Source organism: Bemisia tabaci, chromosome 3 (assembly GCF_918797505.1).
Source record: "Bemisia tabaci chromosome 3, PGI_BMITA_v3".
In the NCBI taxonomy this organism is placed as follows: domain Eukaryota; kingdom Metazoa; phylum Arthropoda; class Insecta; order Hemiptera; family Aleyrodidae; genus Bemisia; species Bemisia tabaci.
Genome location: NC_092795.1, coordinates 59829179 through 59856858, shown reverse-complemented (window position 1 = coordinate 59856858; position 27680 = coordinate 59829179). Strand labels below are relative to the sequence as shown.

Genomic DNA, 27680 nt, shown 5'->3' with positions numbered 1-27680 from the left:
GGTCACTGAATTTTATCTATTTCTGATTGATTCAGTCACCTCACACTTTATGATCTTTTCTGATAGAAAAAAATGGCGAAATGCATTCAGATGACTCCAATCGCAGGTTAAAATCGGAAAATGCGTATCTGCATGCGAATGTCCCAAAATCTCCTACTACATTTGATTTTATTTTTTTAAAAGAGAAAACCAGCAAAATATCTCACTGAAACTTTCTGTGAATATGTTTGACTGAGTGAAGAAAAGTCTTTGAAAATTCAGGGAAAACCGTTGGCAAGTTAGCTTTTAAAGAAGATAAAATTATTGGGCAGGAATTTACGACGTCCCAATTGGAGACACCTATTTTTCGACTGTGGTCATCAAAATGAAGTTTAATTTGCATCATTCACGGGAAATTTTATTTTCAAAACGATACAAATTCAGGTGGTTAACCTACGCTTTATAGTACCTATTTGTACCTTCTTATTAACATGCTAGCATTTCTTCATTGTAAGTAATTCTCATCTTATTTGTATCTTCTGATGATGGATTGTATCCGAAAATGCATTGAAGAATTTTGAATTTAAATTTTTCAGCATCTTTGATTCGCTTAAACAATTTACCCAATACTTATGCTAATATAGTGCCTAAACTTTATGATATAAATTCGCTCCTTTAGAGCCACGTTTCACGGAAATCAGTACATTCTGTTAGAGTCAAGTACGGATGGCTCAATATTTCTTTGGGAAGTGACGAAGAGGCGACTATTCTTGAGAATAATAATTAGGTTGCAGAGACATTCCTCGATATTTTTAGACGATTCCATATCCGGAAGATTCACGAAATTACCCACGCAGTTTTCAAAAGTTGGCGGAAGCTTTCAAACTCAAGGGAGACTCCGGGAAACTTTTTAAACCCTACGCACAAATACAATGGCCCTTTGAAGTTGAAGCGTTCATTCGCCTCACGCTCGCACTGTTAATTGTCGCGATAATTTTTCAAGCCCGGCGAACGTGATTCCGACCCCCCCCCCCCCCCCCCCCCCCCTCCGACTGAAAAAGGAGCACGGGACCCCCGCCGACAGGAGGCATAAACAACGGCAATAATAGGCGTGACAGAACTAAAGTCGACCGGAGAAAAAAATGTGAAAAACCTGAAGTGAATAATTAAAACTTTCCCCCGCGCTCCTCTGCTACCCGTTGGCTCCCCTTTTAATTAAAACGCTACAAATAGGCTACCGTTGCTCCGTCTAGATTAAGTTCTTTGAGGCTCGGACAAAATACAAACAGGACTAATGGTTAATGAGTTATTGTCTCAGGGTGAAGACGCGACGCGGCGTGCCGTCCGCCGCTGACGTCGAACTTGCCCGGCCGCTCGCGGCGTTACGGAACTTACGGACTCGAGTTACGGAACTTACGGACTCGAGTTACGGAGGGCGAGCGAGATCTCGCGACGGCGAGTCACAAATTGCCCCTTGTTTGCTTCCACGCACAGTGGAACAAGTCAATGGGAGAGGTCGGACACAATTTTGGGACTTTGAAAGCTCGTAACTCCGTCATTACAAAAGTTTGCAGTCTTAAAATTGGCAGCATTGGTTTACCAGTAGAATTTACTCGGGATGGTCATCCTTCCTCCAGAGATAGACCCGATTCCATATAAGGCGTAATTTTATAACTTTACGACTTATACTCTTACATGGAATCAAGTATTATCACTGGAGGAGCGGTTGTAAGATATAATTGACGAAATACTCTGAAATTCACCCTTAAAGTGAAAATCCAAGTATTTGGACAATTATACCTGCTGAAATTCAGTGGGAGAGCAGAATCAGAAAACTGATTAAAAATAAAAATTTAAAAAATTCAAACATTCATGCTTTTTACGGTTTCTACGATCGGGATTAATTCAAGTTAAAAAGTACAAGAAGATTGGCGTTTTACAAATTTATTACTTAGAAAATTTTGAGAAAATTTTGAAAAAGGTGAAAATTAACGAATTTTGAAAAAATGTTGAAAACGTCTAAAATGACAAGAATAAGAAAGGTCTTTCGACGATTCACCGAGATGTCCAGGGGTTCCATGTTCCAAAAGTCGTAAGTGTCCAGAGTCCAGAAAACAAGAGAGAGAGATGTGGTCGAGCCGAGGCTCTCGACCAGAGTCCCCGTTCTCGCTGAGCTGAGGCTCCTCGTAAGCCCACAGATCAAGTCGATAAAAAAAGAACGAAGTTCATCAAAAAATTAATGAGCGCAATTTAGATAAAGAGTTAAGCTCCTTATCTAAATATCTCACCCCTCAAACTTTAAAATCGCACAAAATAAATATCTAAATTTGCAGCTTCTGTTGAAAATTTGTGTTCGACCACTCCCATTGACTGGAGCCGCTGTGCGACGAACAGCCCTTTTTCAAGAACCAAGACAAGGACGACGTTGACTTGCAACTCCGCTGGCTAATTTGTTGAGCTCCTGCCACTTTTTCAAGCTCTAGTCCATGTCTGGTTCTTAACTTCGATTTAAAAGGATGATGTAGCAGGATCGGACGAATCGTCGTCGCTCTGGCGTAATTAGGGCGTATCTCGATCTCCGCCCCCGAGATCATGGATTAACATGCGTAAAACAGGGTTCGCGTGGAAGTTGAGATACGTCCTTTCGTCAAAATGGCAAAGGATTAAATAAAACAAGCAGGAAGCTCCAACGCATTGGCGTCGGAGAGCGGCTCTGGGGGCAGTAGTTGTAGTCAAGAATGAGGGCCTAGACACATTTTGTCATTGATGTACAATCCGACAACTGTCGATTCATGTTTTGTAACTTAGCAGATTTACGTAGCCGGTGTATAAATGTGTATTGGGCTTTGATATGGCGAATACATGGCATTATCACTTGTTGTATACTTTTAATTTTGAAAGCTCTTTGGAGGTCCGCTTCCTAAAAAATCTCTGGTTGATAAGTCGTTTAGCGAGGCTGCAAAAAATTTGCATTTTTATATCTGAAAGTGTAGGTATTGGTTTTTTGTATAATTGTTTTTTTGGATTGCTGGAAAAGTAACGCATACTTCTATAATTTAGGACTGAGTCAGGGAAATATAAGGTTCGTTAAATAGTAAATATTCCTAGTACCGTGTGACACTATTGTTAACGAAAAGTTTTTGCAACTTGTCAAAGAGGTTGTTGAATGATCTTCGAATAACTTTTGATGAGCTAGAGGTAATGGTTCTATCTGCAGCTCGTGGACTTCTGTACGATATTGTCCAGAATCATCTGAATTTTCAAAAAGTGTCCGCTTGTTCGATACCCAATTTGCTCATTCATGCATACAAGGAGAAGCGCATGAAAGCTTTAGCAGACATTTTGGAGATGAATCAAGAATTAGATGAAGAATTTATGACTTAAATCACGGCACCTTAATCACGGGATGACCTTAATTACGGCAACTATTTATTGTCCATGAGATGCAGATGGTTCCATTTCCCTAGCTCATCAAAAGGTATTCGAAGATCAATTTCATCAGCCACCCGTACGAACCACGTTTCTAGTGACCCGTACTTGCTTCGCACGTATGAAACATACAATCAGAGAAAACAGAATTCATCTTACAATAATCAATAATCAGTAGGACATGAATCGTTGCGATGTATAATACGACATTATAATGCGGCATTACTATTGTAATTCATTTTAATGGATTAGGGGCATTATAAATCATTATTGCCACGTCGGAATGAAATGTTGTAGACTGAATTGAAAAGCATGTTGGCAAAATTTATTATAAAAATAGTATAACATGTAGGTACATAACATAAAGGTAATACAAATTAAATGATTAGAGCGTGTATATTTCATTACATTATAGGTATATTACAATCATTTTTGTCATTGTTGGAAATTTTGATAGTTTGAAATTTGATAGTTGATAGTTGATAGTTTGAGAGTTGAAAATTTGGTTATTTTATTTAGTTAAGGTGATTCGATAGACGCCATATTTTGTGTCAGAATGGCATGCGACATATCCCATCAATTGGTTCCATTTTTTCATTTACTCATCATTTTTCTCCAATTTTAAGTTTCGCAATTCTGTTTTCAGGAGACTAAAGCACTCACTTATCAATTTGTATATTTATATTGAGTTAAGGGTAGAGACGTATTCCTCACCGGAATTGAGGAATGGAGGTGTTACAGTAAGTCCGGCATTAGGTTCCATTTCGACATCAGCGACGATCAACGCTACGATACTGGAAGCCAGTCTTCCGATATTAAATCCCTAGCGGGGAAGAAAAAAAATGCCTAGATTTCGCTAAAAATCCCTAAATCCCCAGATTTGCTCAAATATACTTAAAAAATCCCTAGATTTTGCAAAAAGCGCCATTTTTAACGAAGAATCATGATGTCATTCGATGTAGCGATTTGCAATATTTAAATCTGATTGGCTCGTTTGAATTTTGGCGCTCTCTGAAAGCAGTGCTAATCCAGACCAATAAAATGAAAGAATATTAGTTGATTTCTTATTATTAACAGGTTGAATGCAGTTGAATGTCAAGTACATCGAAGGACGCAATCGTTTTAATTTCCGGCTTATTTGCGGGGAAAATAGTGTTGCCAAAAAGGCCTACAAAATATAGATGAAAAAATGTTTTCGATTGTCGAAGCTAGAATTGAGGTTAAAAAGTTGATTTTTGGTAACTTTACCTCATCAAAAAAAAATCCCTAGATTTCCTGAAAAATCCCTAAATCCCTGGAAATTCCGGAAAATCCCTAAATCTAGGGATAAACCCTTAGACATCGGATGGCTGTTGGAAGCATTAGAGTCAACATTTGAAACGCTGCTGCAGAATTTGCCGGGAGTATAATCGAGTGTTGAAAGTCAGTAGAATTGAACAATGTAATAATTGCTTTCCGAAATAAGCGTTATAATAAAAAAACCACGAATCTGAACTGTTAATACTGGAACACACCTTCTGTAAATGTACCTTGCGAGAGATAAGTAAAAAAATAGATGTACTGGAGGAGAAGTGCTTCTCCACAGAGTTTGAAGAAGGAAAAAAAATGCCCAAATTTACTTACTTCAGCATTTTCGGCAAAATCACTGCAATTTCCGAACCTTTTTCTGGCCAGGGGCCAAAATTAAATGATTATGAAGGGCCACTTAGATGTTGTAGATAAAAATAGGACTGTTGAAAAAGTCGCCGTTTTCAATAAATATGTTCCCGGAATGGAAAAAACAGCTCACAAATAAAAGCAAATTGCCATAGAAACTTCTTCACGAAATCACACACACAACGAAGAACGAGGCGCTACAGACGAGTCCGTCCAGGACAAGTTAAAAAATTCCCATGAGCCGAGTGCCGTAGGTTAAGGGCCCGTTCGCCAAAACTAATCGGAACTGTATGAATGAATTGCTCCTTTTAAAAATCAAAACAATATCGAATTGCGATATATTACACAGTTAAGATAGGGCTATGTCCTGTCGTAAGCGGCGACATACAGTCGATATCATTTCAATAATCGCCCCAATGGCCACGATAGTTGTTAGACGTTTACGGTTTCCCTGGTAACCTTTGTTTGCTATCAGCTGATATCGAGTAATTAACTAGGAAGCTCCAACCCAGTGGTTAAAGCTTCCTTAACCGCGAAAACTTTAAAATTCAAATTTTCAAATTTTGAACGTAAAGTACATTTTTTCCATCACGAGATAAAAGCACAAACAAGTTTTGAATTATTGACTGTATCACCATGATTCCAAAAATACAATACACAACATAGCATTGACTAACAATAAAACAGTATGCAATAAAATAAAGTCATGACAAGGAACATAGCCGAAAATGGCGCCGATTCCCATCAACCAACGCGCGGTCTCTACAATGTAACATGCTGCATTGATACTCCCCAGCTGGGACCGTCCGGAATAGCAGCTCTACTCGATTAAGGCATCAATGAGGCGACTCAACATCATTAACCCAAAATATTGGCCGAAAAAGGTAGGCGAGCATGATATTTAATATATTGAGGCTTCTTAAAAAACCAGTATCTTCTATCTGTTTTTCTTGTTCTTGGAAAAATTTTATTTATCTTTCTTTCTGTTTTTCATTTGTAGAAACTGGATCAAAGCTTTATCTAAATAATATGCTTACACTTGCCATGCGAGCTAAGCTCTAGGCAAATGTACTAGTGTAATCGTTTTTCTCTATTGTTTGGTAATCACCCGTGGACGAATGAATAAGTAAAATAAATAAATATTCGAACATGCAGGTGTGATACTCAATTTAAGTCATGGTGATTTTCGCGCTGTTTCGCATTTAAAAATTCCTTTCAATTATTCGTTCTCCTTGCGTACCACGAATTCATTCTCAATCGACACTGAAACATCCAATGGTGGAGATATTTATTCACATAAAAATTGGCTCTCCGTTATTCATGACGTCACGGGAGCCCGATCTGACAAAACGCAGTACAGACCTGGAGATGCGGATCGGATTGGCTGCTTGAATTGGGTACGAGAGCTCTCGATACAATAATAATTGCACCCGACTTCTAACTGAGGAGGCAAACCACTTGCGACAACAGCATCCGATAACGATCGCAATTGCGCGGTCAGTCTAATGAGCACACCACTCACCTGCAACACAGGGAAATCAATTAATTGCATGCTTGCCGATTCAACGTGGTTCTGCACCAGCAGGCCGTGAATTTGACCCACAAATTGAGGACATGTGGGTATGAGGCACTACTGCCAGGAGGTTTCAATGGAAAATGATACACATATTTTTGGGATGAAGTAATCCGTAACTGACATCCGCGCAAAGATTCCGAGGCACGAGCGTAGAAGACTTACAAGTAATAGTGCTTGAGAAATAATGGAAATCAACAAAATTAGCATTGAATTGAAGTCAACTATTAAATTGGACATGTTAAGACTCAGCTAGACTACACTTACAATATGCAAGTGAAAGCGCGAGTTTTTAAATATTTGAAAATTTATAATAAAACAGCTTTTACTTTTTTGTTAAAAAAAATTCGATCGTTTTATTAAAAAATTCATATACCTGGAGTGTACAAACATTTCAAAATCATGAGTTGAAAAACGATGACTACGCAAATTTGAGTGTTAGATCGAAACTCATTAGTGCAGCCAGCGCAATACGCGTATCAGAGCCTACAAGAGTGCATGGATACTTCACACATTGCGCGTACAGGCAGGGATACTTCCCGCATTGCGCGCCGTCCGCACCGTAGAGTACGCGCAATGCGTGAAGTATTTCTGCAGTCTTGTAGGCGCTAATACGCGTTTTGCTCTGTTGCGTTTGGCTCTAATATTCAAACTCGCAGGGTTACCGTTTTTCAACCCATGATTTTGAAATGTCAGCACTCTGTACAAATTATTGTCATTTAAAAAGAAAATTCAACTAATTTCCACTCTTTCTTCACTGGTAAAAAAAAAAACCTCTTGACTCAAGAGTGCAGTTTCTTGTCGCCTTTAGAGTCTGGACTCTTGTTTCAATGCAAAATCCGCTTGAATCAATGCAAAATCCGCTTGAAACAAGAGTTCAAGACTCTTAAATCCGGCGACAAGAAACTGCACTCTTAAGTCAATGCAATGCGACATTGGTCCAAGAGGTTTTTTTTACCAGTGTCCTGCGAGTCCCTTGCTGATGGCTTTCCACAGAAGACTCTCCTTGCAGAAATCAGTAGAGAAGACGCACACCAACCGAACCTATCTCTTTTTAAGCTTACATTACATGGACGTGTTTCTGCCAAACGGAACTAAGTGTATTACGACATGACCCCTTAGATCTATAAGCATATACGCATAACAGTGCTCACGTCATAATGCACATAGTTCCGTTTGGCAGAAATACGTCCATATAAAGTTGGATCTCGACAATATCTTGTCTCCGATCGTGATGCCGATGGAATCCCATAAATAGATGCAAAGGAGCATCACAAAGGGCTAAAAACTCTCGAGCGGACAGGAGGGACCGACACCGATAGATAGCAGGGAGGAGTGAAAGTGGGAGAGGGAACAAGCTTGGAATGAGGAATGTTGTCTGCATATCCGGTTCGTCTGCTCTCCGCTCGCCGACCGATAAGCGCCCCACCCCCGCCCCGCGGATGATGTGAGGCGTGCACAGGTGACGATAAGGGAGGCGCAAAGGTCGATGACAAGTTGCAGAAACACGCCAACTCAACATCGCGGCGACGCGGCGCGGCGATGGAATCCCTAAAATATGGCCTCCTTCGAATTTTTTAGCACCGCGCCTCGCCGGTCATTTGCGTCTGCGAAGAGGTGATTCGTCCCCAGTTTTCAGTGTGGACCTACTAGCGCGCAATACATTCCGTGTACCGAAAAAAAGTGAAGTTGATTTCACATTTTGAATGTAAAAAAAGTGCGGGAACATAAAAAATACCGAATAACCCGCTACAGCAGTTACTTTACCAATGCCAATATGTAAAACTAATTGCTGTGGGGAGTAATTTAGAATTTTTTAAGTTCTCACACACTTTCTTACATCCAGAATGTCAAGTCAACTTCACTTTTTTTTCGGTGTGTGGATTGAATGAAAAATTCGGTATGTTGAACTCAGACAAAAAGAAAAAGAAAAAAAAAAACCACTCAGGACGAGGACAATCGCAAAATCCGTGTGGTAAAAACAGAGACTGCCTAATCATTATAGACTTGTTCAGACTTCAAGTGAATTCCTTGATAAGCAATGCTACATGATGCAAAGAGCAGAGAACAATTTAGTAAAATTAAAAATCTACCAGGTTTTGATGAAAATTTATGTCAAAGTAGCCACAAAATGCAGTCAATTATTCGGAATTCTCCAGGGAAGGCTCCTCACACATTGAGCATTCGCATTCAGCACACATTCGCACAACAGGGGTTCCCACATCCCACAGTGCATGGGGACAGGGTTGGGGATCATTTTTCTTGGGGGGTGGGGGGCCAGGCCCTCCTTGAGAAGATGATATAGCGACACCTAAGACCCTACAGGGCCATGGAAGAGTATAATATTGGATACAAAAATCAATCTCCGTAACTGATGCGCAATGAACTTTTTCATCAATAGCCAGATCTCGTCGGATTGTATGGTTGAGAATGACTCATTAGAATCCTGCACAGGCTATCAGTATTTTTCGGCTTCAATAATCAATGTCTGCCAAGAATTTTGGCCTGACTGATGAAATGTATAGCACCCCAAGTTAAACCATAACAGGGGAGAGGACTTTCGCCTTATAGAAACGGTGGTGAAAAGTAGAGGAAGGATACACGCGTGGATAATTTCGTGTAAACTGAACATACATAAAGGATAACATAGTGCCTCTCAAACACTTATCAGTAACGAGTGAACAAAATACCTTGTTCTGACGTCGGGTCTTAGTTCAGGGCTTTTACGAAGAACGATAGAGATTTAAGGAAAATTCTTATTTCAGAGCTGTGGGCGAAGGAGTATTTTTTAAGTATTGCTGCTTCTTGCTATTTAATTTCCAGCGCCTGTGGATGTTATTCTTTAAAGATGTTAATGGATATGGTCACACTGCTAATGCATAACCAATATATCAACGAGAAGAAAGCACCAAGAAATGTGGCCCGGACCGTATGTAACAAGGTGGTAAAAAAGTGCTGGGTCCACACTTTTACAACTACTACAGATTTACTAGACGGAAAATTGTTCCTAAACTTGTCACCACTGCTCGTCAGTCGTCTTGCTAGCTCTGTGTTTACGCTGGCTGGCGTCCACCCTATATGCCCCAGGATTCTCTGCGTCATATTTACACTCGATTTATTGGATTTTCATGCCCAGGATCGGGGTGGCTGTGGCAATGCCTCCCAGTATGACTCCGCAGCCAATTCCGCGCTAACGACGTTTAATATGATAGCAATACTTTTACGAGTCTCCGAGCTGAAAATGAGATGCCCGTCAACACACCTCGGCTGCAACTTAGGCTCAGCGCCGCGAGACGACGATTTGGACCCCTCTTTATGGCTGGACGTAATTTTATTGGAATTGATCGGGAACTGCCGGGAGGGTAGTGGCTACGTTTTGAATCGAAGATTTTCAAGGCAAGGCTTCATACCTAACTCCCAGGGCATATTCTCACAATGGAATTACACATTTAAAGCAGCGATGACGCATGTTTACGATTTTGATTATAATATTGATGGTAAAATGTAGAGGAAGAATACACGCTTGGGGTTAAGCATCTTGTAAATAAGGTTTTGATTTTTTGTGACCGTAGAAAATTTACATTATACTTAGCAAATATATTCTTTCTTCGATAACGGATCTTATCATCTCATGAGAATCATGAAGTCTCTGAACCTTACAATAGGTACATAAAACAGGTATAATTCGTGGTACAACTAGTTTAATTTCGGTGTACGCGTGCGGTATCTCGGAAGTTTGAAGGCTATGTTTGTGTCGTCTCGTTGCACGCACGAAACAAAAAGAAATACTCGTAATTTACCTTTTCAGAGGCCCCACATTCCCGTGAGAATGCTGTTCAATGATTATAATTTGAGTTCAAGTTGTTTGTCAGCTTGGATATCTTAGTTCATAGAAAACGCTTGCTGTGCTCTGCACTGATCGCAAAACCTGTATCTATTAGAGAAGCGAAAATCAGGTTTGATCCTATATGTGACCAGTAGGTTACCAAAATACTTGTCCTCTGGGGCAAGAACAGTGGTGCGGAGTCAGTGGATTGGTGGAAGGTTAGGGTTAAAAGGACCTGAATCTCATTTGGGCTTCTCATCAAACTTTTGAAATATTTCTTTCGATCGCAGAAAGTAAGGAATATTTTCAGGGACGCACCAAACTAAAATAGTAGCTCAACGACATAATTAATTTGAATTTATCTTTCAGTTAATAATCTCACCTTCTGCGTCGGAGTTAAAACCCCAAATCATAAGGGCGCAAACATGCACTCACAGATTTGCGTATTCTTTCCTTACTAGTGATGGAAAACTAATATAATTCGCACACTCTATACCGATCGCCGCAAGTATACATTTTATGTTCGTTTCAAATGCCGCTCGACGCTTGGAAATTGTTCCGGAGTCAAGACTAAAATTCCACGATAAAAAAGGGGCTGCATTGGCGAATAAAATAGTGCTTGCATTAGTGGAATAAAAATGACTAAGAGAACAAAGTGCGGAGGATACGGGGGGAGGCGTGCAGAACTGCTGCATCTGCGCACCAAAAGTGCAAGCTCATCCCGTAAATTGAAACCTGAACAAAAGTGTCACCCGGGGACAGAAAAAGGGTAAAAAATCTGGGGCAGGGAGAGTTTCCGGATACACATCATTACCACGGGCCTCCATTTGTGCTGGTTCAATGAAAATAGTGCATCGTTGCCGGCAGGTTAAGTTGGGAGCTAGCGATACAAAACAAATTGTACGTTAACTTGCGCGAAAATTTCGATTAGAGGGAATTTCATGGTGGAAAAAGTCGAAATAGACTAACTAACAAGTCGCTCTTCCCAGAAGTTGCTGAATGGAATTTTGAAAGTTAGTATATATGATAGTTAATACACGATAAATCAGTATCTCGGGGTAAATGGGTTCATAGACCCTGAAAAATTGAAGTTTTCTTGGAGACATGCTATTTTCCCGTAAGAATGTAACTTTCTAGAAGTTAGGTGCATTCCAGGATAAAACAGATGTCATTTCTGGTTTAAAAGCCAAAAACTGGTAGGAGCAGACGCATGGCATGTCTTCAAACATTTCTCAATTCTTCTGATAAGAAAGTTTCCTTGGTAAAAATACAAAATCAGCCTATTTAAGCAATCCAAGAAGGATGGTAGTATCATTCTAGTAGCAAAGGCTGTAAAAAATCTTTTGAAAAACTTGTAAATTTTATTTTAAAAACTCTGTAAAAAAACTGTCAAAATTCACGGAGAAGGAAACCCTTTTGGGCCTTTTTACATAATATGTACAAACGATCAAATTTAAGTAAAGCAGTTCTTTAAAAACACTCTGAAAACTCTTTGGATTGATACAATGGTTTTAAAACACTTTTTATCTTAAATTTTGCCTCGTGAATTTTACGTAAAAGAAACCCCAACAAGGTTTCATTCTTCGTAAGTTTGAACGGTTTTTTAAAGAGTTTTTTTAAAATCAAATTTCAACAACCATTGCTGATGGGGAAGGGCATTTATCTATTTTTCAAAAATTGGAGAGGTAACCGGGAGAGAAACGTTCTGCCGTCACCAAAAAGTGAGTTGCACGGCCCGAAATCTCGCAATTGAAAGGACCGCGGAGCATGATCGACGCGGCATGTCGAACAATGAAGCCCCGAAGCCGGGCCTCGTATCGATGACGGCGGCCGAGAACAATAAAACATTATCAACGTGGCCTAAATTTACTCCTAAAGCGCCGGGGCGTTCTCGTCGCGACGTAAACGCCCGCTCCCTCCACCCCCCCCCCACCCCACGACTCATCCCCTGTACGGGTGCCGTTGTGCACTTGCAGGTTATTTTGAGCGGTACCCGCCTTCTGAATTAATTGCGCATAATTATTTGCCGAGCCGCGATGCCGCATGTTTCGCGCTTCCCTCGTAGTGCAGCAGGATGAAAGGCTCTTCAATACTGCCGTTATAGCAAAAACAGCAATAAGTATCAAATTTAAATCGAGTTTCCTTCAAAATTCATCGAATCTCTTTAAGATGGGATCACTGAGATAGCTAAAACGGCAAAATTCATCCTGATTATGTGAATACGAGACTTATGAGGAAACCGCAATTGCGCGAAAAAATGACGTGGTTTCCAGAAAAACAGCCGTAAGTGACATCATCCCTCCAAAGATCCAATGAAAACAGTGATGCCGAGATAGAGAAGAGAGCAACAACCGTCAAATTTTCGGAATCGAGTTTCCTTCAAAATTCGTCTAATCTCTTTAAGACGAAAGCACTGAAATAGCTAAAACAGCAAAATTCGTTTTGATAGTGTCAAAACAAGATATATGAGAAAGCCGAAAGTGCGCGAAAAATGACGTAGTTTCAGTCAGAACAACTTTAAAGGACAATATTACTCCAGAGAGCAAATGATGACAGTATGCTTTCAAGTAAAAGGCCGCCCTTTTCTGCCAATTTCTAATCTGAGAATGTGTGTCCAAGATGCAACCACGAAAGCATGCAGAAGATAGCACTTAAAATTGCCTTGCCTCACACTAGCCTTACATGAAAATGAATAATACCCTTTTATGATGCCAGACGGCTGTTAAGTCATGCAAAAAGGAGGTAACAAAACATCTCCGTAAAATGAGTATAGTGAGCTCGAAAAAATAAATAACCTCAAAAATTGTAGAGAAGATCGTTTGGCAAAGTCTGCAGAAACGAGAGGAAGGGGAAGAAAGTAGTAACCCGACGAATACTCAACGTCATAAATAAAAATTATTTGGTAGTTTTTTAAATGTGTGCTCGTAAAACGTAAGTGAATACGATGTAATTAAAATAAAATTAGCCGATTTTTAAAAATTCAAACGATTTCTAAGAGTCTCTCGGATGATTATAGTGGGAATTTGACGAAAAGCGGAGGCTTCTTTCAATTAAATTGTCTGGTCAGACGCTTCTGAGTCCGTTTTCTCAAAACTTTATTTTTGGACTTATTGCTTTATTCGCTATCACGTCAGAAACAGGCGAATTTCCGCGAGAATATTTGGTCGATTTTTTCAAATAAGATTGGCAAGATTACAAACAAGAGGAGGAAAAGCGCTCTGCTGAAGTCAAGAACTAAATTCAGTTGCTTCTTAAATTTTGGCCAACGTTTGCATCCCTCCCACTTTCCGACCCACCTCAGGAGGTAGGTGGACAATTTTGGATGAAGTCATCATCGCTGCCAGCATGAAAACCAAATGTTGTAGGCGCGTCGTCGTCCAGAGGGACTTCCATTTTGTAGTAACGGCGGTTGGCAGTAAGTCAAAAAAAACTTCACCAAATCCACTCGCGGAAATTCGCCTGATGGGCTTAGGGAATTTTGGTCAATGTATCCAAAATTTGGCATTATAGTCAATGTCGGTTGTCGATATTTGGTCACAGATACTGAAAATCTCAGTATGAGCTACTGACTTTTTCGAGTTGCAGGCAGGACGACTCTTCACAGCAAGGAGGTAATAAATCACCAACTTTGTCTGTAGTGAAATAGAGCATTGGGGATCTCCGGTAATTAAATAATTGGCGTTGCTATGCTCGCCTCATCTCTTTGATTTCTATAACTTGCTCGAATCATGTCGCGTGAAGTGTAAGTGGTTTAACAGAGTTTAAAAGTAACGCACCAAGCAAGGGCGAGGCGTGAATGATCGATTATCGATATTTCCAAATTTGAGGCTACGGTAAATAATCGATTATTAAAGCGTTCGTCACGAACACCCCGTATACCGATACTTTTCCATAGGTTTATTAGTTATTTTATTATTATTTATGACATGTATACGTATATACCTGCTTTTACTAGTAAACTGGTGTCGCTGTAGGAAGCACAAATAAATTAGGTTTGCATCGTAGACACACGACGGCTGGGTATACTCATAACTTTTTTGTGCCTCACACCTGCCCCTATAGAGCTGCGACGCAAACCGCGGAATATGTTGCGGCTGTATACCGACAGATGTGATGCACGCGAAAGGTAAAGATAACGCCAACAGACCAATCCTTCTTGTGTCTCCGACGCTTCCCGTTTTTCCTGAAAAAAGCTACGATCATTAGATTTTCTTATAGATTATCTCTACAAACGTTTATTTTAAAGTACCGCAAGATTATTAGGTCGCTAGAAATACCGATTATTTATAGATCAATGATCCGAAGCTCGGTGGACGAAGTGTTATGAGGCCGCTGAAAGACACGTGCGATTTATGAAATACGGTAGTTTCCGGGTCACATAGGGACTTGGCCTTTCTGATTTTCCCGTTGGAGCATACAAAAATAATGCATGAAATACAATTGCCCTGGACAGTCGGAAAAATTTACCACATCTAAATCATCTTCTCTTTGAGATATGACGCGGAGGAAGGAGTACTAAGTAATCTGCATTTTTTCCCCTTTCTTGAATACTCGTATGCGTTGCTGCATTTTGTTGTTTTCTTTGTAGTACTTGGGAAATATTTCGTTTCAACACTGAAAATAATTTTCAAATTAATGATTCTTGGACGAGAATCCTCGTTGATTAAATTGGAAATCTCTTTCAAGCGACAGAGCGTCTCTTTGGAATGACAGAAATACCGTTTGACACAAGGATATTTCCTGTCGACTCAACAATTTTTCTCATCCGGGAAATAGTCGTGGGAATTTATGTTGATCCAACAGGAAATTTTTCTCCGTGAATGAATGAATTATTTTATTGAGCTCTTAAATTTGGTAAATTTCGAAGGTTATTTCTTGCCGGATCCTGGCGTACATGGTTCTATCTATCTCAGCTTGACCACACCCACTCAGATAGTCAAAGAGGGCTACTGCACGACGCCTTCAAATTAGATCGGCAACGCTGGCGGGAATATGCACTGAAAACGCAAAATTTATAGCATCATCAGGATAATGTATGAACGGCCGCCACTGGCAATAATATGGATTTGATGAGCGATGCAAATGGCCAACCTGGCTGGTGGCCGACAGCCACTGATGCCTCATCGCGAGGACTTCCCATGGAGAACGGTATGGTTACGAAGAAAATTGAGACTGTAACGTTGCAGCCCTGCAGGCGGCAGACGTCCCACGTCGCAGCCACGGCTTGACATTAAACTCTATTTAGACCGAGTCTTGACGCCCTGTCAAACTAACCCCCTTTCCGCCAGCTATCCAATCATGGATTCGATGAAAGGCGTGCAAATTGATGTTGTAGCGCGGGAACTGAATACGTTACTTCGGAAGCTGTAAGTCTATTGTAAAAAGTTTCCCATCCGTCTTTACAGTTAGTATGCAAATGCTATAAAACTTTCTAAAAGCGCTGAAATTTGGTGTCGGTCCTTTATGACTCCTCCGCTTCAGTTTTATGGACTGCGCCGTCGATATTTACATCAATGTCTGGTACTAAAATTATCAGTTGCGTGGGATTTAAACCAACTGAATTCGAGTCTGATTGGCTTATTGTTTTATCGGCCGCTCGCAGAAAAAACACGAAGATGACATGGGCTATAATTCGATAAATTGCATACGCTCCTGCGAATGGCAAGAGTTTGACAAACTGAATACGTACTATGTTACATAGGGCTTATTCTTAAAGCTGAAACACTAAAATAAATCAAACTCCAAAAGGAGCTTTTTCCCTCAGTTATACGTATACTGCGGAAAACTTGGCCCGCAATTCGCGCCTTTATAATTTATGCGACATTTGACAGAAATCTGGAGGTTTAACTACTGTGCGTAAAATATTTATGGTGAGGAAAAAGGAGATCACGTTTTAGAGGTCACATGCTAGTGTTCCACTGACGGTAAAGGAGTTGTGTCCCCGAAGGAAAGGGGAGGAAGACGCCTGTTCGATCTCGGGAAACCCCGTTTTTCCAGACATTAAACTGGCCAAGAGCATAATTATTAGGAGCTGTTATTACATCTCCAATCTGTTTTAACAACGAGTTCACAACGACTCTCGATGCCCTCTTATTTGAACCAGCGCCAAGTTTTAACCGTTTCCTTCCGATCCCAATGCCTTGGTTGCGAATTGCCATGATGCTTTTTTAACGACGGCAGCGCGCCTGTTACATTCCGACATCCAGACACCGTTTTCGACGAATTATTATCGCTCCGAGAACACCGAGGCAGACAGTCCTTCGCGTTATTGAATCTTGCCCCTGAGATGTATATCATAAAAATTATGGCGGCCTAGTCGCCCTTGTGATTGCTTTTAATGGAGTGAACTTCTTGAAAGTGCATGGTACTCAAAATTGAAAATGAAGCTGTTCGGAACACTTAAAATTGTCAAATAATTAAGAGGTTATTGTATAATTCAACAAAGGAATTATAAAAGAGAAAAAACTGTTGAAAATATATACATGCACAGGGAGAAATTTCAACACGAAAGTTTAGTTGATACGGGAAGTAAAATACAAAATGACTTTATCTTTCAGTTGACAATCTCTAAAGAAAATTTAAACTAGTTTTCTTGAAAAAATCTAATAATAAACGAGTAGTAAATACCGATGTCGAAATTGGAGCAATGCATTTCCCTAGTCTCTTCATTGTTTTCTGCGTTAAATTCACCGCAAACTGTACCAAAATCAACACAACACGTGTGTTGATCTGTGTTTCACTTCCTATATTAACCAGAAAAAAACACACAAGAACACAAATATTTTCATCCGCGAGGTGGGTTTACTTATGAACACCTATTTATAAAAGAGTCATTGGACACTTGAAATTTTTTAGCGCGGCGAGTTCAGATTACGCACCGGCTCAACAACAAGATGGCGGGTAGGGGCATCACATATTTAGAGTACATTCATCTGTTATACCTTTTTCGTACATGCACCCATCTTTCATATTCTTTGTAAAGACGTTAATAGTCTAAGATGCTGAATGTCTATAAATAAATTAACTAACTTACTAAATTTTTAATACTTCTGCTTTCAAAGAACGGAGGACGAACATCGTTTTTCTATGATTTAATTTTTGAACGGTGGGGCACTTTTCTCAAAACTGATTGTTGGAATTTCGGTGGGGCGAGTTCTTTCACTCAACGATGCTCCGCCTCTTCGAGGAACTTAAAATCGCGACTTCATAGAAAACAGCTGAGCGCTTCTCTAATACGAACGTATTAGAGCTTTCCCGCTTGTTTCAATTTCCACCTGACTCTGGCTCAGCCGTGATCCTCCGCAATGAAACTTTATCCGCATAACAACGAGAGCAAGTAAAAGAACAGTTGTTGTCTCGACGAGCTTCAACTGCGAAGTTTGAATATACAGCAGCTATGATGTGTGCGAAATAGTTCGGAAGATTTAATCGGTGGCCCCGAGGAAGAAGTAGAAATCAACGAAGCAAAGTTCGGCAAAAGAAAGTATAACCGCAGGAGAAGAGAACAAGAGAGTGGGTTTTGGAGGGCTATTGTGAGGGAGAAGCAACCCCTGGTTAATTTTCCTCGAAATAAATAAAATTCCTAATTTTAACTCCAAGTAAACTCTCTCGTTTCGGCTTGACCACAAGGCATTTGGGCTCTCAAACGCGAGCGAGACGTTCGAAGTCTAAATTCCTCCTCCCAATTTTTAAACATATTTTTACACGCAAAAGAGTTGTGTAAAATGAAATAAGAGCGTACTATTAAAAAACAAAATTCCTATCGTGGCTTGGCTTATGTCCAGTTTATAAGAGATCAGACAGGAGGGATGCAGGCTAAAAATGTTTGTCAGGTTCTTCCTTCATGATATTGCCGTCTACACGGAGAAAAATCTATGGCTTATAAACCAATTAGTGGTTCATATGAAACACCACTAATAGTAGTGAAGGCAACATAATAGTAAATATATCTTAGTTATGGTATATATGGCATACATACCATATTATGGTACGAAGTACCACAGTAGGGTTCACAGACCGATAATTATTAGTTCATAATACAACTATTGCTGGTGTTCCATATGAACCACTAATTGGTTTATGAGCCATAGCTTTTTCTCAGTGTACTTTGTAAGTAACTTTTCAAAAAATTTGGTCATCTGGGAACTTTCAAAACTCCGAACCGGAAAGCTCAGCGCTAAGTGCAAAAAAATTGGCACTTCATCAAAGCATTACCTCAAGTTGATCTCTTCTTTTGCCCCAAAACAGAAAGGGTAAATATCTTGAGGCGTAACTAATTGGGAGAGCCTTTGTATTCAATATTAAATTTCCAGTCGCGGACGGAAACATGAAACTGCGGAAGTCAATGGAAAATCATTTTCGGGCGAACTGAAATAAAAACAAGAGGTCGCGAGGGGATGAGAGAAAGGCCACGGTGGCGGACAATCATCTCCGAGGGAAAAAAGAAAGGAGGAGAGAGGTCGAAGGCGAAGAGGGAAATAAAACCGAGTATAAACTAAACGTGTCGGGTTCAGGGCTTTTCGTGCTTTGCTTATTCGGCTCCGATGTATGAAGACAATACTGCCGTGCTGAGGAAGAACACCGTATGAACTTTCGAGAGTTGTCGAATTTCCTCCGGTAATATGACTATGGTAGAGGAAAGTTGTGAACATCTTTCCTTGACTTAATATGAAATGAGGGAGCTAATTACCGCATAAGTTTTCACGTAAATAAAAAGTTTTAAAAAAAAACAATTTTTACCCTCACTTGCGACGACTTTTTCCATTGGCAGACTTGTTTCGAGCAAAGTGCGACTCATCTTCGGTGCGATTCCTTGATATTTTCAGGAAATTTGTGTAGAATTGCGAAAAAAATTGTCTGAAGTCCTAGACGAGAAATATTCATAAACGCACAAGGAAAATAGAGTTTTATCAAAAGAAATTTGGCGACGCCTGGAGGTCCATACGGCGTTTTTCCTTAGCACGGCAGAATAGCGCAAACGTCCCGGAGGCGCAGCAAAGCGGACATCCATTGACAGGTTTAAACCGTGGGATAAATATAATTGAAATCCACCGAGAAAATAGGCTCAAAAATATGAAGTTAGATTATGATTACGTAGTTGTAGCAAATAACGAATGCTTCGTATGGGACCCGGACCCAGTCGCACGCACTAATAAAATGTTCTCACTTTTTTGATTTACTTAATAGGTTATATTCACCAGAATACTTTTTCTTACCAATTTTTCTGATAGGTTGATGTTTACTTATTCACCACGGCCGATGCGAGCGAACCGCTCATCGTCAGGTGTTTAAAAATTTAAAAAAACTAAAATCTTACTATGTTTTCGCGATTGCGAGTCAGGTATTTATCGATCGATTTTCGCTTCCGCGTTAGCGATGCAACTGAGATATATGATTTTAGTTCTTTAATTTTCAAGATCTGACGATGAGCGGATAGCTCGAAACGGCCGTAGAGAATAAGTAAATATATACCTATTGGAAAGTTGACCTATTGAAAAATCTGTAAGAAAAAGTTTTCACACTATCATAAATATTTTCTTTTTCAGATGGGGCATCCAACCAATCTACTGACAGAGTGGGCTCCAATGTGTCTAGGCATCACACTACGTAAGAGAAGTTGACTCGGAGAGATTAAAGTGTGAAGTAAGTAAGGTAAGTGTGTGAAGACCTGTAGTGTATTCGGACGAAACTTTTCCTGAAAGAAGATTATCGTGCTTCAATACAATGACGATACATTGTCACTCGGCGGTTGAAAAATTGTATCACGCATTAGAGTCCATCACTTTCACATTATGAGCCTGGACGAATTACTGATTTAAGAGCGAGAAATACGATTCGCCTTCAATTCGATTGATATGCAATATTAGCTACTCGGAGGTTAAAATAGTTGTATCCTTAACTTGATGCTCTCACAGCGTTCAACGGAAGACAGAGTGAGAACGGTATATGAACATTACCCGTCTGGAGGTGAAGTCCCCTTAGATTCCGAATTATGTCACACTTTACTGAAATCTCTGACTAACGCGCATCCATATTCAAGCCAAATGCAAATCTAGGATATTCAATAGAGGAAGATGTCTAATTCACCGAACTTTATTGAAGAGGAGACAATCTTAATTATAGGAGGCACAAATAATTTGTTTCAATGGTGGAGTAACACGGCATATGAACTTACCTATGCCTGATTATAACTTCGGTTTTGGGTACGAAGAATTTTTACTGATTGTGAGTTCAATAAAAAAAAAAAAAATCTCGCTTCGTTAAATTTTAATAACATTTGATCTTAAAGCTGATCATAGGTACCGCATTTAAAAGTTTTGCGAACCATGTAAGTTGTAAATTTGATAAACGGCCTCCAACTTTTAGTCTCAGAAAGTTTTTGCTGAAACATTAGTTGCACTACCTAAACGTTTTCTGTTCTATAATTAATGTGAAACAAACTGACTAGACTTTTCATCATGAAATTTACCATAGCAGATGAGTTTCAATATTTACGGATGAAGGAATCTCCCCTGTTATATAAAATGATTGCTGATCTGATGCTAGATTTAATGACCAAATGCAGTAGTGTGGATTACAATGTTCAAAGACGATTCAGACTGTAGACGAAGCTGCGCTATTCTCTTCTCGTGGTAGACTCGGGTAAATAATAATGCTTCATCGATTACGTCAGTTGATGTAGAAAAGAAAATACGACTAAAGCTCTAACTTTGCAGATACATAATTTTGCCGTCATATGAATATTTGATAAGTTAAGGGCCAATAAATGTCAAAAATCGATTTTAGGCCATTTTTGCTACATTTGACAGCTATACGATACGAGATTTTTGGTGCAAAGTTCAAATTCTATTCAGCGTCAAAATAATTCATGGGTATCACTGAGACCAAATAGGTACCCCTAGTTTTTGTGGACCGAAATTCCCATTTGCTTGGACTACGACAACAATTTGAGGGTGCATGGTAACATCAGTTTTCTCCTCCATTAACGAATAAATAGGTTTCAATTTGTTATATTTTAATAGTTTACTGTTTTTGTGAATTATCTCTAATTGCCCGTGGCCGTTTCGTCCCTCCGTGTCTCTCTCTGGTTTCACTATGTAGCGACAATTTCGATAGATATTTTATGCTCTAACGTATCAGCGGAAGAATACACAAAGTGCGAGTCACGATGGTGGAGCGTCGAGGCACTAAACTGAATTGGACGGTTTCGCAAAAATTTATGCTCGGCGCGGCTGTGCCCAATGAAAATGAACCCTGGCATCTCGCTCTTAAAATCGCACAGACAATGCCGCTCCTATCATATAAGCGTTTTTTCTCTTGACCTTCTACGTATGGTTGCCTTGAAACAAAAATTCATACCACAGACCGATGAGACGGCGTGTAAGAGCAAAGAATTTTCAAGAGCAATGCGTCCAAGCCCAACAAGTATAGTCCATTTAACGGAAATTAATGAAATTAACGTACCGCAAGTGAGTGCACGTTTGTATCATATTTGACTAGTGACAATCCCTCTCCTCTCCCCCCCCCCCCCCACACACACACACACACAAAGTTTCTATAAATATAGTCCATGTTGGTCGACATGCACTGGAAAAAAAAACACATTGGATCTTGAGTCCAGACTCTTAAAAATATTGGCATGAAAAAATACTCTTGATTCAATCGGATTTTTGCTTGAATCAAAACGAAATCCGCTTAAATTAAGAGGCTTGGTTCTTGATTTAAGCTAAATTCTGATTGAATCAAGAGTACTTTTTCTTGTCGATGTTTTGAAGAATCTGGACTCTAGATCCAATGTGTTTTTTTTTCCAGTGTGGTACCAAAGAGTGGCTGTTAGACGATCAGTTTTATGCGATTTGATTTCCGCCCGATAGGAAGACTAATGTGATAATCATCTAATAGCACGAAGCAACGGCCCCGTGCATCTTGCTATCATGCACGCTAAAATATGGGCGAGAATGTAAGCCATGACCGTATAAGACAAGGTGAAGGTGCGACACTTTAATTAGCGTACTTGGAATTGGCGAGAGATTTCGCTTTGTACGTCTTCTAGATAGTGACTTAAATAGTTTAACTTATGAATATCAACCAGAAATAAGGCTTACGATTAGATAAACTTGACCGCATAGCAAGTTGAAAAAGAAACATTCTTTGTAAACTGGACGTTACGCACGATTCTCTCACATTCTTTCTAATTTTTCTCAGTATAATTTACCAAATTCCGGAAAGTTGGAAGCGTGTAAAAGAAAGAAAAATACATCAAGAGATAAAGAGGAGTAACTCCATTTCATATGAAAGTGAGATTAAGGCAAGAACAGGAGGAGCAGATTCAATGGAAAAATCGCCTAAAACCCCGTATACTGAAGAAAAAAATGTAACTATGGCAGATTCTTAATCTAAATGCCCACTTCAAGAGCCGGCGTCTTAACATCAATACCTCAATGGGCACCAAAATAATTAATGAACACCTAATCAGATCAAATGAACAGCAAAATTATACGCTCAAAAAAATATTGGCAGTTCCGTAAGTTATCTGACTCCACCGCGTAGGTATATATGCACTTGTGCGACTTATTGCCGAACTGGTAATGCGTTCTTAGTCTGCTCGGCCATCAGTACTGCCGTGCGAAGAAAAACGTCAAACGGACCTTCAGGCGTAGCCAAATTTCCTCCCATCTAATACAAATTTTCAATGAAACTGTTGGAAATTTGTCTTTAAATTTCTCAGACAATTGAGTACGCAATTAAATCTTAAAAATCTAAAAATTCCAGGGAGTAACGTGCATGAATTTCCTCGAAAACAAATGTCTTAACAGGGGGAATTTGGTAGCTCTTGAAGGTCCATACAGCGTTCTTCGTTGGTACGGCGGAGTGTACTGCCGTAAGGAAAAACGCCGTATGAACATTCGAGAGTTGCCAATTTTCCCGAGATCAATCGTGTATTTTTTAGGAAAGTTACTCATATTTTTCCTTGAAATTTTCAGGCATTTTAGATCAAATTGCGAAGAAAATCGTCTAAAAAATTTGAAGCAGAGCATTTCAAAAAAATTTCAGTAAATTCGATTTTTATTGAGGGGAATCTGGCAACGCCTGAAGGCTCATACGGCGTTTTTCCTTAGCACGACAGAGTAGACCTTCATATTGTTCTGGAATGGGGGGCCTCCGCAGTTCGCGCGGCTGATCGACTCGCGTGTTTCTGCATGCGTGTCCGCGCCGAATATTTCCCCCAATTATCCTACGTTATTTAATTAATCGCACTCGAACGCGTCACCTATTTTTCATCTCTATAAAACTAAGAATCTCGGACGGAGAGCATCAGTTAGCATTGGATTTTAAGTGAGCATTCTTCCGGTCGCCTGGTGAGCCGCAGATTTCTTCCGATCATGAATTCGTTGGTTTTGTGCGCCTTTGTCGGCAGTTTCATCGTCGGCGCCTTCGCCGCCCCCGCTGAGACGTACACGACCGAGTTCGACGGGATCGACATCGACAGTGTTCTCAAGAACGAGAAGCTCCTCGACGCTTACGCCAAGTGCCTCTTGGACGAGGGTCCCTGCACTCGAGAGGGTCGCACCTTAAAGAGTAAGTAATCCATGAATGGACTACTCGACTTGAATGAGCGTAAACTCGAGCACTTTAGAATACGTTTACTCATCGAAATTTCACACGAAAAAGTCACAGTATCAATCGAAGCAAAATTTAATGGTGGATTTTTTGGGGGAGAAAAAAACTTCAAGCATGGGACACGAAATGGACTGCCTTGAGTAGAAAGGAACCATGCCACATCAGTTAACGCCAAATATGCACTGGAGTCTAGACTCTTGAAAACATTGACTAGAAAAAATACTATTGATTCAATCAGATTTAAGCTTAAATCAAAAGGAAATCTGCTCAAATTAAGAGACTTAGTTCTTGATTTAAGCAAAAATCCGACTAAATCAAGAGTATATTTTTTCTTGTCGATGTTTGTAAGAGTCCGGACTTTAGATCCAATGTGTTTTCTTTCCAGTGCGATTGATAGATTTTTTTTGCATGAAAACCGTTGTGCGGATTTTTGTGCTAATGTTAGGGAATTCTCTGCATAGTACGAAGCAAATCGAGAGGGTTGCACCTTAAAGAGTAAGTAATCTATGAATGGACTACTTGACTTGAATCGGTGTAAACTCAAGCACTTAAGAAAACGTTTACTCATCGAAATTTCACACAAAAAAGTCAACGGTATCGATCGAAATGAAAATTTTCGCACAAAATTTTAACGGTGAATTTTTTTCGGGAGAAAAAAAACTTCGAGCATGGGACCCGAAATGGACCGCGTTAAGTGGAAAGGAACCATGCCACATCAGCTATTGCCAAATATGATTAATACATTCAATTTTTTACATGAAAAAATATGTGCGGATTTTTGTGCTAATGTAAGGGAATTCTCTGTACAGTACTAAGCAAATTACGTAAAACTTTCGAAGGCATTTGCACAAACGTTCTCTTAAATTGCTCGGTTGAATTTGGCAATAGCTGATATGAATTGGTTCCTTGCTGCTGAATGCGGTCAAAATGAATATTGTATGGATTGTATTTAGCAAAAACAGAACCAAGAGCATTTCAACGTCGCTAAGATAGTGCATCTTTTATACCTTGCGAATATAAACTGATCATGTAAAAAAATTGTATCTTTACTCCCGATAAACCATAAATTAAAGACGAAAATTACCTATGTAGATATAATTTTTTGCATGATTTCAGTCGTTTTTTGCAAAGAATGTGAATTGCACAAACCCAGCAACATTGGAATGCTCTTGCTTCCTTTTGGCAAAATGCAATCTGTATGAATCTTTGAAATTTCCGGATCGTGTATCCGAAAACTTGCGATCTAATGATTGGAGTTCAGGTCACAAATCAAAAGTACCGGGGTATATTGGTTGACTCCTTGATATTATGAACCAAAGTATTTCAGATGTAACTCCAACAGTTAGATCTCAAGTTTTTGGATACGCAATCCGAAAACTTCAGAGATCCGTATGACCTCAACTTTGCATCCCATGAACGAAGTTTTTTACTCCGTGCAGCTTCGCGCAATTCATTGGATACAATCTAAACATTTCGAATTTCAACCATCAGATGGATTATTTTAGGAAAATCAAAATTTTAGTCCGTAGATGCGAGGCATTCAAAATTTTCGTGCCGAAAATCGTCATCTAAAAAAATTGAAATAAAGTCAAGATGTTATGTTTCATTGACCACGGATATCGACACATTGAAATAAATTAAATATGAATCAGTCAACATAATTGGAATCGGTCCTTATGTTAGACAGAAACATGCCTTCGAAACAAAAACCGCATTTGCCTTATAAGTGTTACTACTTAATATTAAGATGCGTAAGTTTGCATGTACGGTCTTGAGATTCAATTTAATCCAAGAAACTATCCGGTTCGAATGTTTGATCGAGTGACACAGTACGAGTAATTAATTCGGTGCTACTCACTGGCAGCCAACTTTTGCATTTTGAAAAATATGACTTTCACGGTTATGTCTTTTTAATTCCTCGTGTGTAAGGATTTGAACTTCTTCAAAGTATAAGAGAATTGAGCAGCCGCTGGGTGCAAAAAGAGCTCATATCGGTTGCAGTGTTTAGAGAGTCTCCGCTAATATTAAACGAATGCATTCTGAATATTCTTCGTTACTTTACCATATACTATGAGAAAAATTCCGAGAAAATTGCCGATTAGACTCTTCCTTTCAACACGAATTAGCAATAGAGTATAGAAACAACTTGGTATGATTAGAAACTACTATACTAAGTATACAAGCTTTAGGTATAGAGCCACAAATTTCATTGAAGAAGGACATTTTTATGAGACCAAACTTAGATCGGCATTTTAGACTATTTCGTTCAGTCAGTTTCAAGTCTAATTGGTACGTAGCAATAATTTTTAAAATATAATTAATGGGTGATTGATGGTTTTTCTGCAACAAAAATGGTGCTCTTTAAAGAAACGGAACAATTACAATGGAGTTACTATGCATCCATTTCTGAGCACATCAGAGATTGTGTTGGGGGATTTGATTAATCACACTGAGTTCATTTCGTAAAAGTTTTTCAGGTAATTTTTTTGATTTCCTCAGTTAAATTGATTGATCTGATTTCAGCTTTGCTGCCGGACGCTTTGGAAACAACTTGCGCGAAATGCTCCCCGACGCAGAAGGAGAAAGCAAAGAAAGTCATCACATTTTACATGGAAAAGTACCCGGAGAATGCACAAAAAATCATGAAGAAGTACGATCCCACAGGAAAATATAGGAAAGCTCTGGAAGAAGCATTCCTCGGCTCTCTGTAGATTCACACATTTTATTCCATGAAATTAAGTTACCAAATTTGTCGGTTACGATTGAGCTGTAGCCACAAACAATGTACAGTATTTATTTCGTGTAAAAAATCTTTATGACACATAGAAAAAGAACGTAATAAAAATGTTTCATAACATTTAAATGAAAGTAGAGGATTTATACTTCTATACCCTAGCACATCCATTTCTTCTGACACAAAAGTAAATAAATGGATATTGGTTCAAAATAAGGTAAACAATCCTGTTACAAATGGCCCGTTAACAAAGATACAACTATGCATGCATTATATTTATATTTCTGGTGCCGTAACAGGTATATATGAAACAAATGCAGCAGAGCAAAGCAGAGCTAGAATACAAAAAAAAAAAAAAAAAAAAAAAAAAAACACCCCGAAACGTTTCGACTCAAAACTGAGTCATTTTCAATTATTGGAAAATCAATTAAAAATAAAAAATATCGATGAAGCAACCTCAGACCCAGGTGTTAGTGGCTGAGATCCAAGGAAGCCTTTAGTTTTTCTCGAAAAGGTAAAGTCGGACCTCCAAAAAAACCTTCGGCCACCAGTACGTAGATCTTAGGTTTTTTCATCGATATTTTTTATTTTTTAATTTATTTTCCGACTACAAGTGACTCATTTTTGAGCCGAAACGACCCGGGTTTTATATTTTGTATTTTAGCCTTGTTTCCCGTTTTTCCCCTTGTTTTCCTCTTGTTACCATAGTCTCGGGCTGCCTCGTAAAGATGTGTATCCATATAGGAAAATGAAGGAGTTGACCAGTGGGCTGAAATTTTTACAGAGTTATTTTGATGCCAAAAGGCAACTTTTCAGCCCGAGCCAACACGCGAAAAAACAGTTTTAGAAATAACTGCACAGTT

The 27680-nt window shown here is 39.4% G+C and overlaps 2 protein-coding genes across 3 annotated transcripts in view; one reads left to right on the top strand and one right to left on the bottom strand.

Annotated features, from left to right (window-relative positions):
* LOC140224339 (cell adhesion molecule Dscam2-like) overlaps positions 1 to 27680 on the bottom strand; it is a 293485-nt gene that overhangs the window by 72787 nt on the left and 193018 nt on the right. The window contains exon 1 of one of the 2 annotated variants that reach the window (XM_072298966.1): positions 6427 to 12365. The exons of the other annotated variant lie outside the window; for it this stretch is intronic. Within the exon in view, the coding sequence (XP_072155067.1) occupies positions 6427 to 6616 (190 nt within the window). The 5' untranslated portion in view covers positions 6617 to 12365. Of the gene's footprint in view, positions 1 to 6426; positions 12366 to 27680 lie in introns of those variants that run through there. 2 annotated transcript variants of the gene reach the window in all.
* Positions 22987 to 27144, top strand: LOC109030750 (ejaculatory bulb-specific protein 3). Its single transcript, XM_019041861.2, has 2 exons — positions 22987 to 24041; positions 26607 to 27144. The coding sequence occupies exons 1-2, from the start codon at positions 23846 to 23848 to the stop codon at positions 26792 to 26794; spliced, it is 384 nt and encodes a 127-aa protein (XP_018897406.2). The 5' UTR covers positions 22987 to 23845; the 3' UTR covers positions 26795 to 27144.

Coding starts and splice junctions, on each gene's coding strand:
- LOC109030750 (XM_019041861.2), top strand. CDS start 23,846: ATGAATTCGTTGGTTTTGTGCGCCTTTGTCGGCAGTTTCATCGTCGGC. Junction 24,042..26,606: donor AGAGGGTCGCACCTTAAAGA/GTAAGTAATCCA, acceptor ATCTGATTTCAG/CTTTGCTGCCGGACGCTTTG.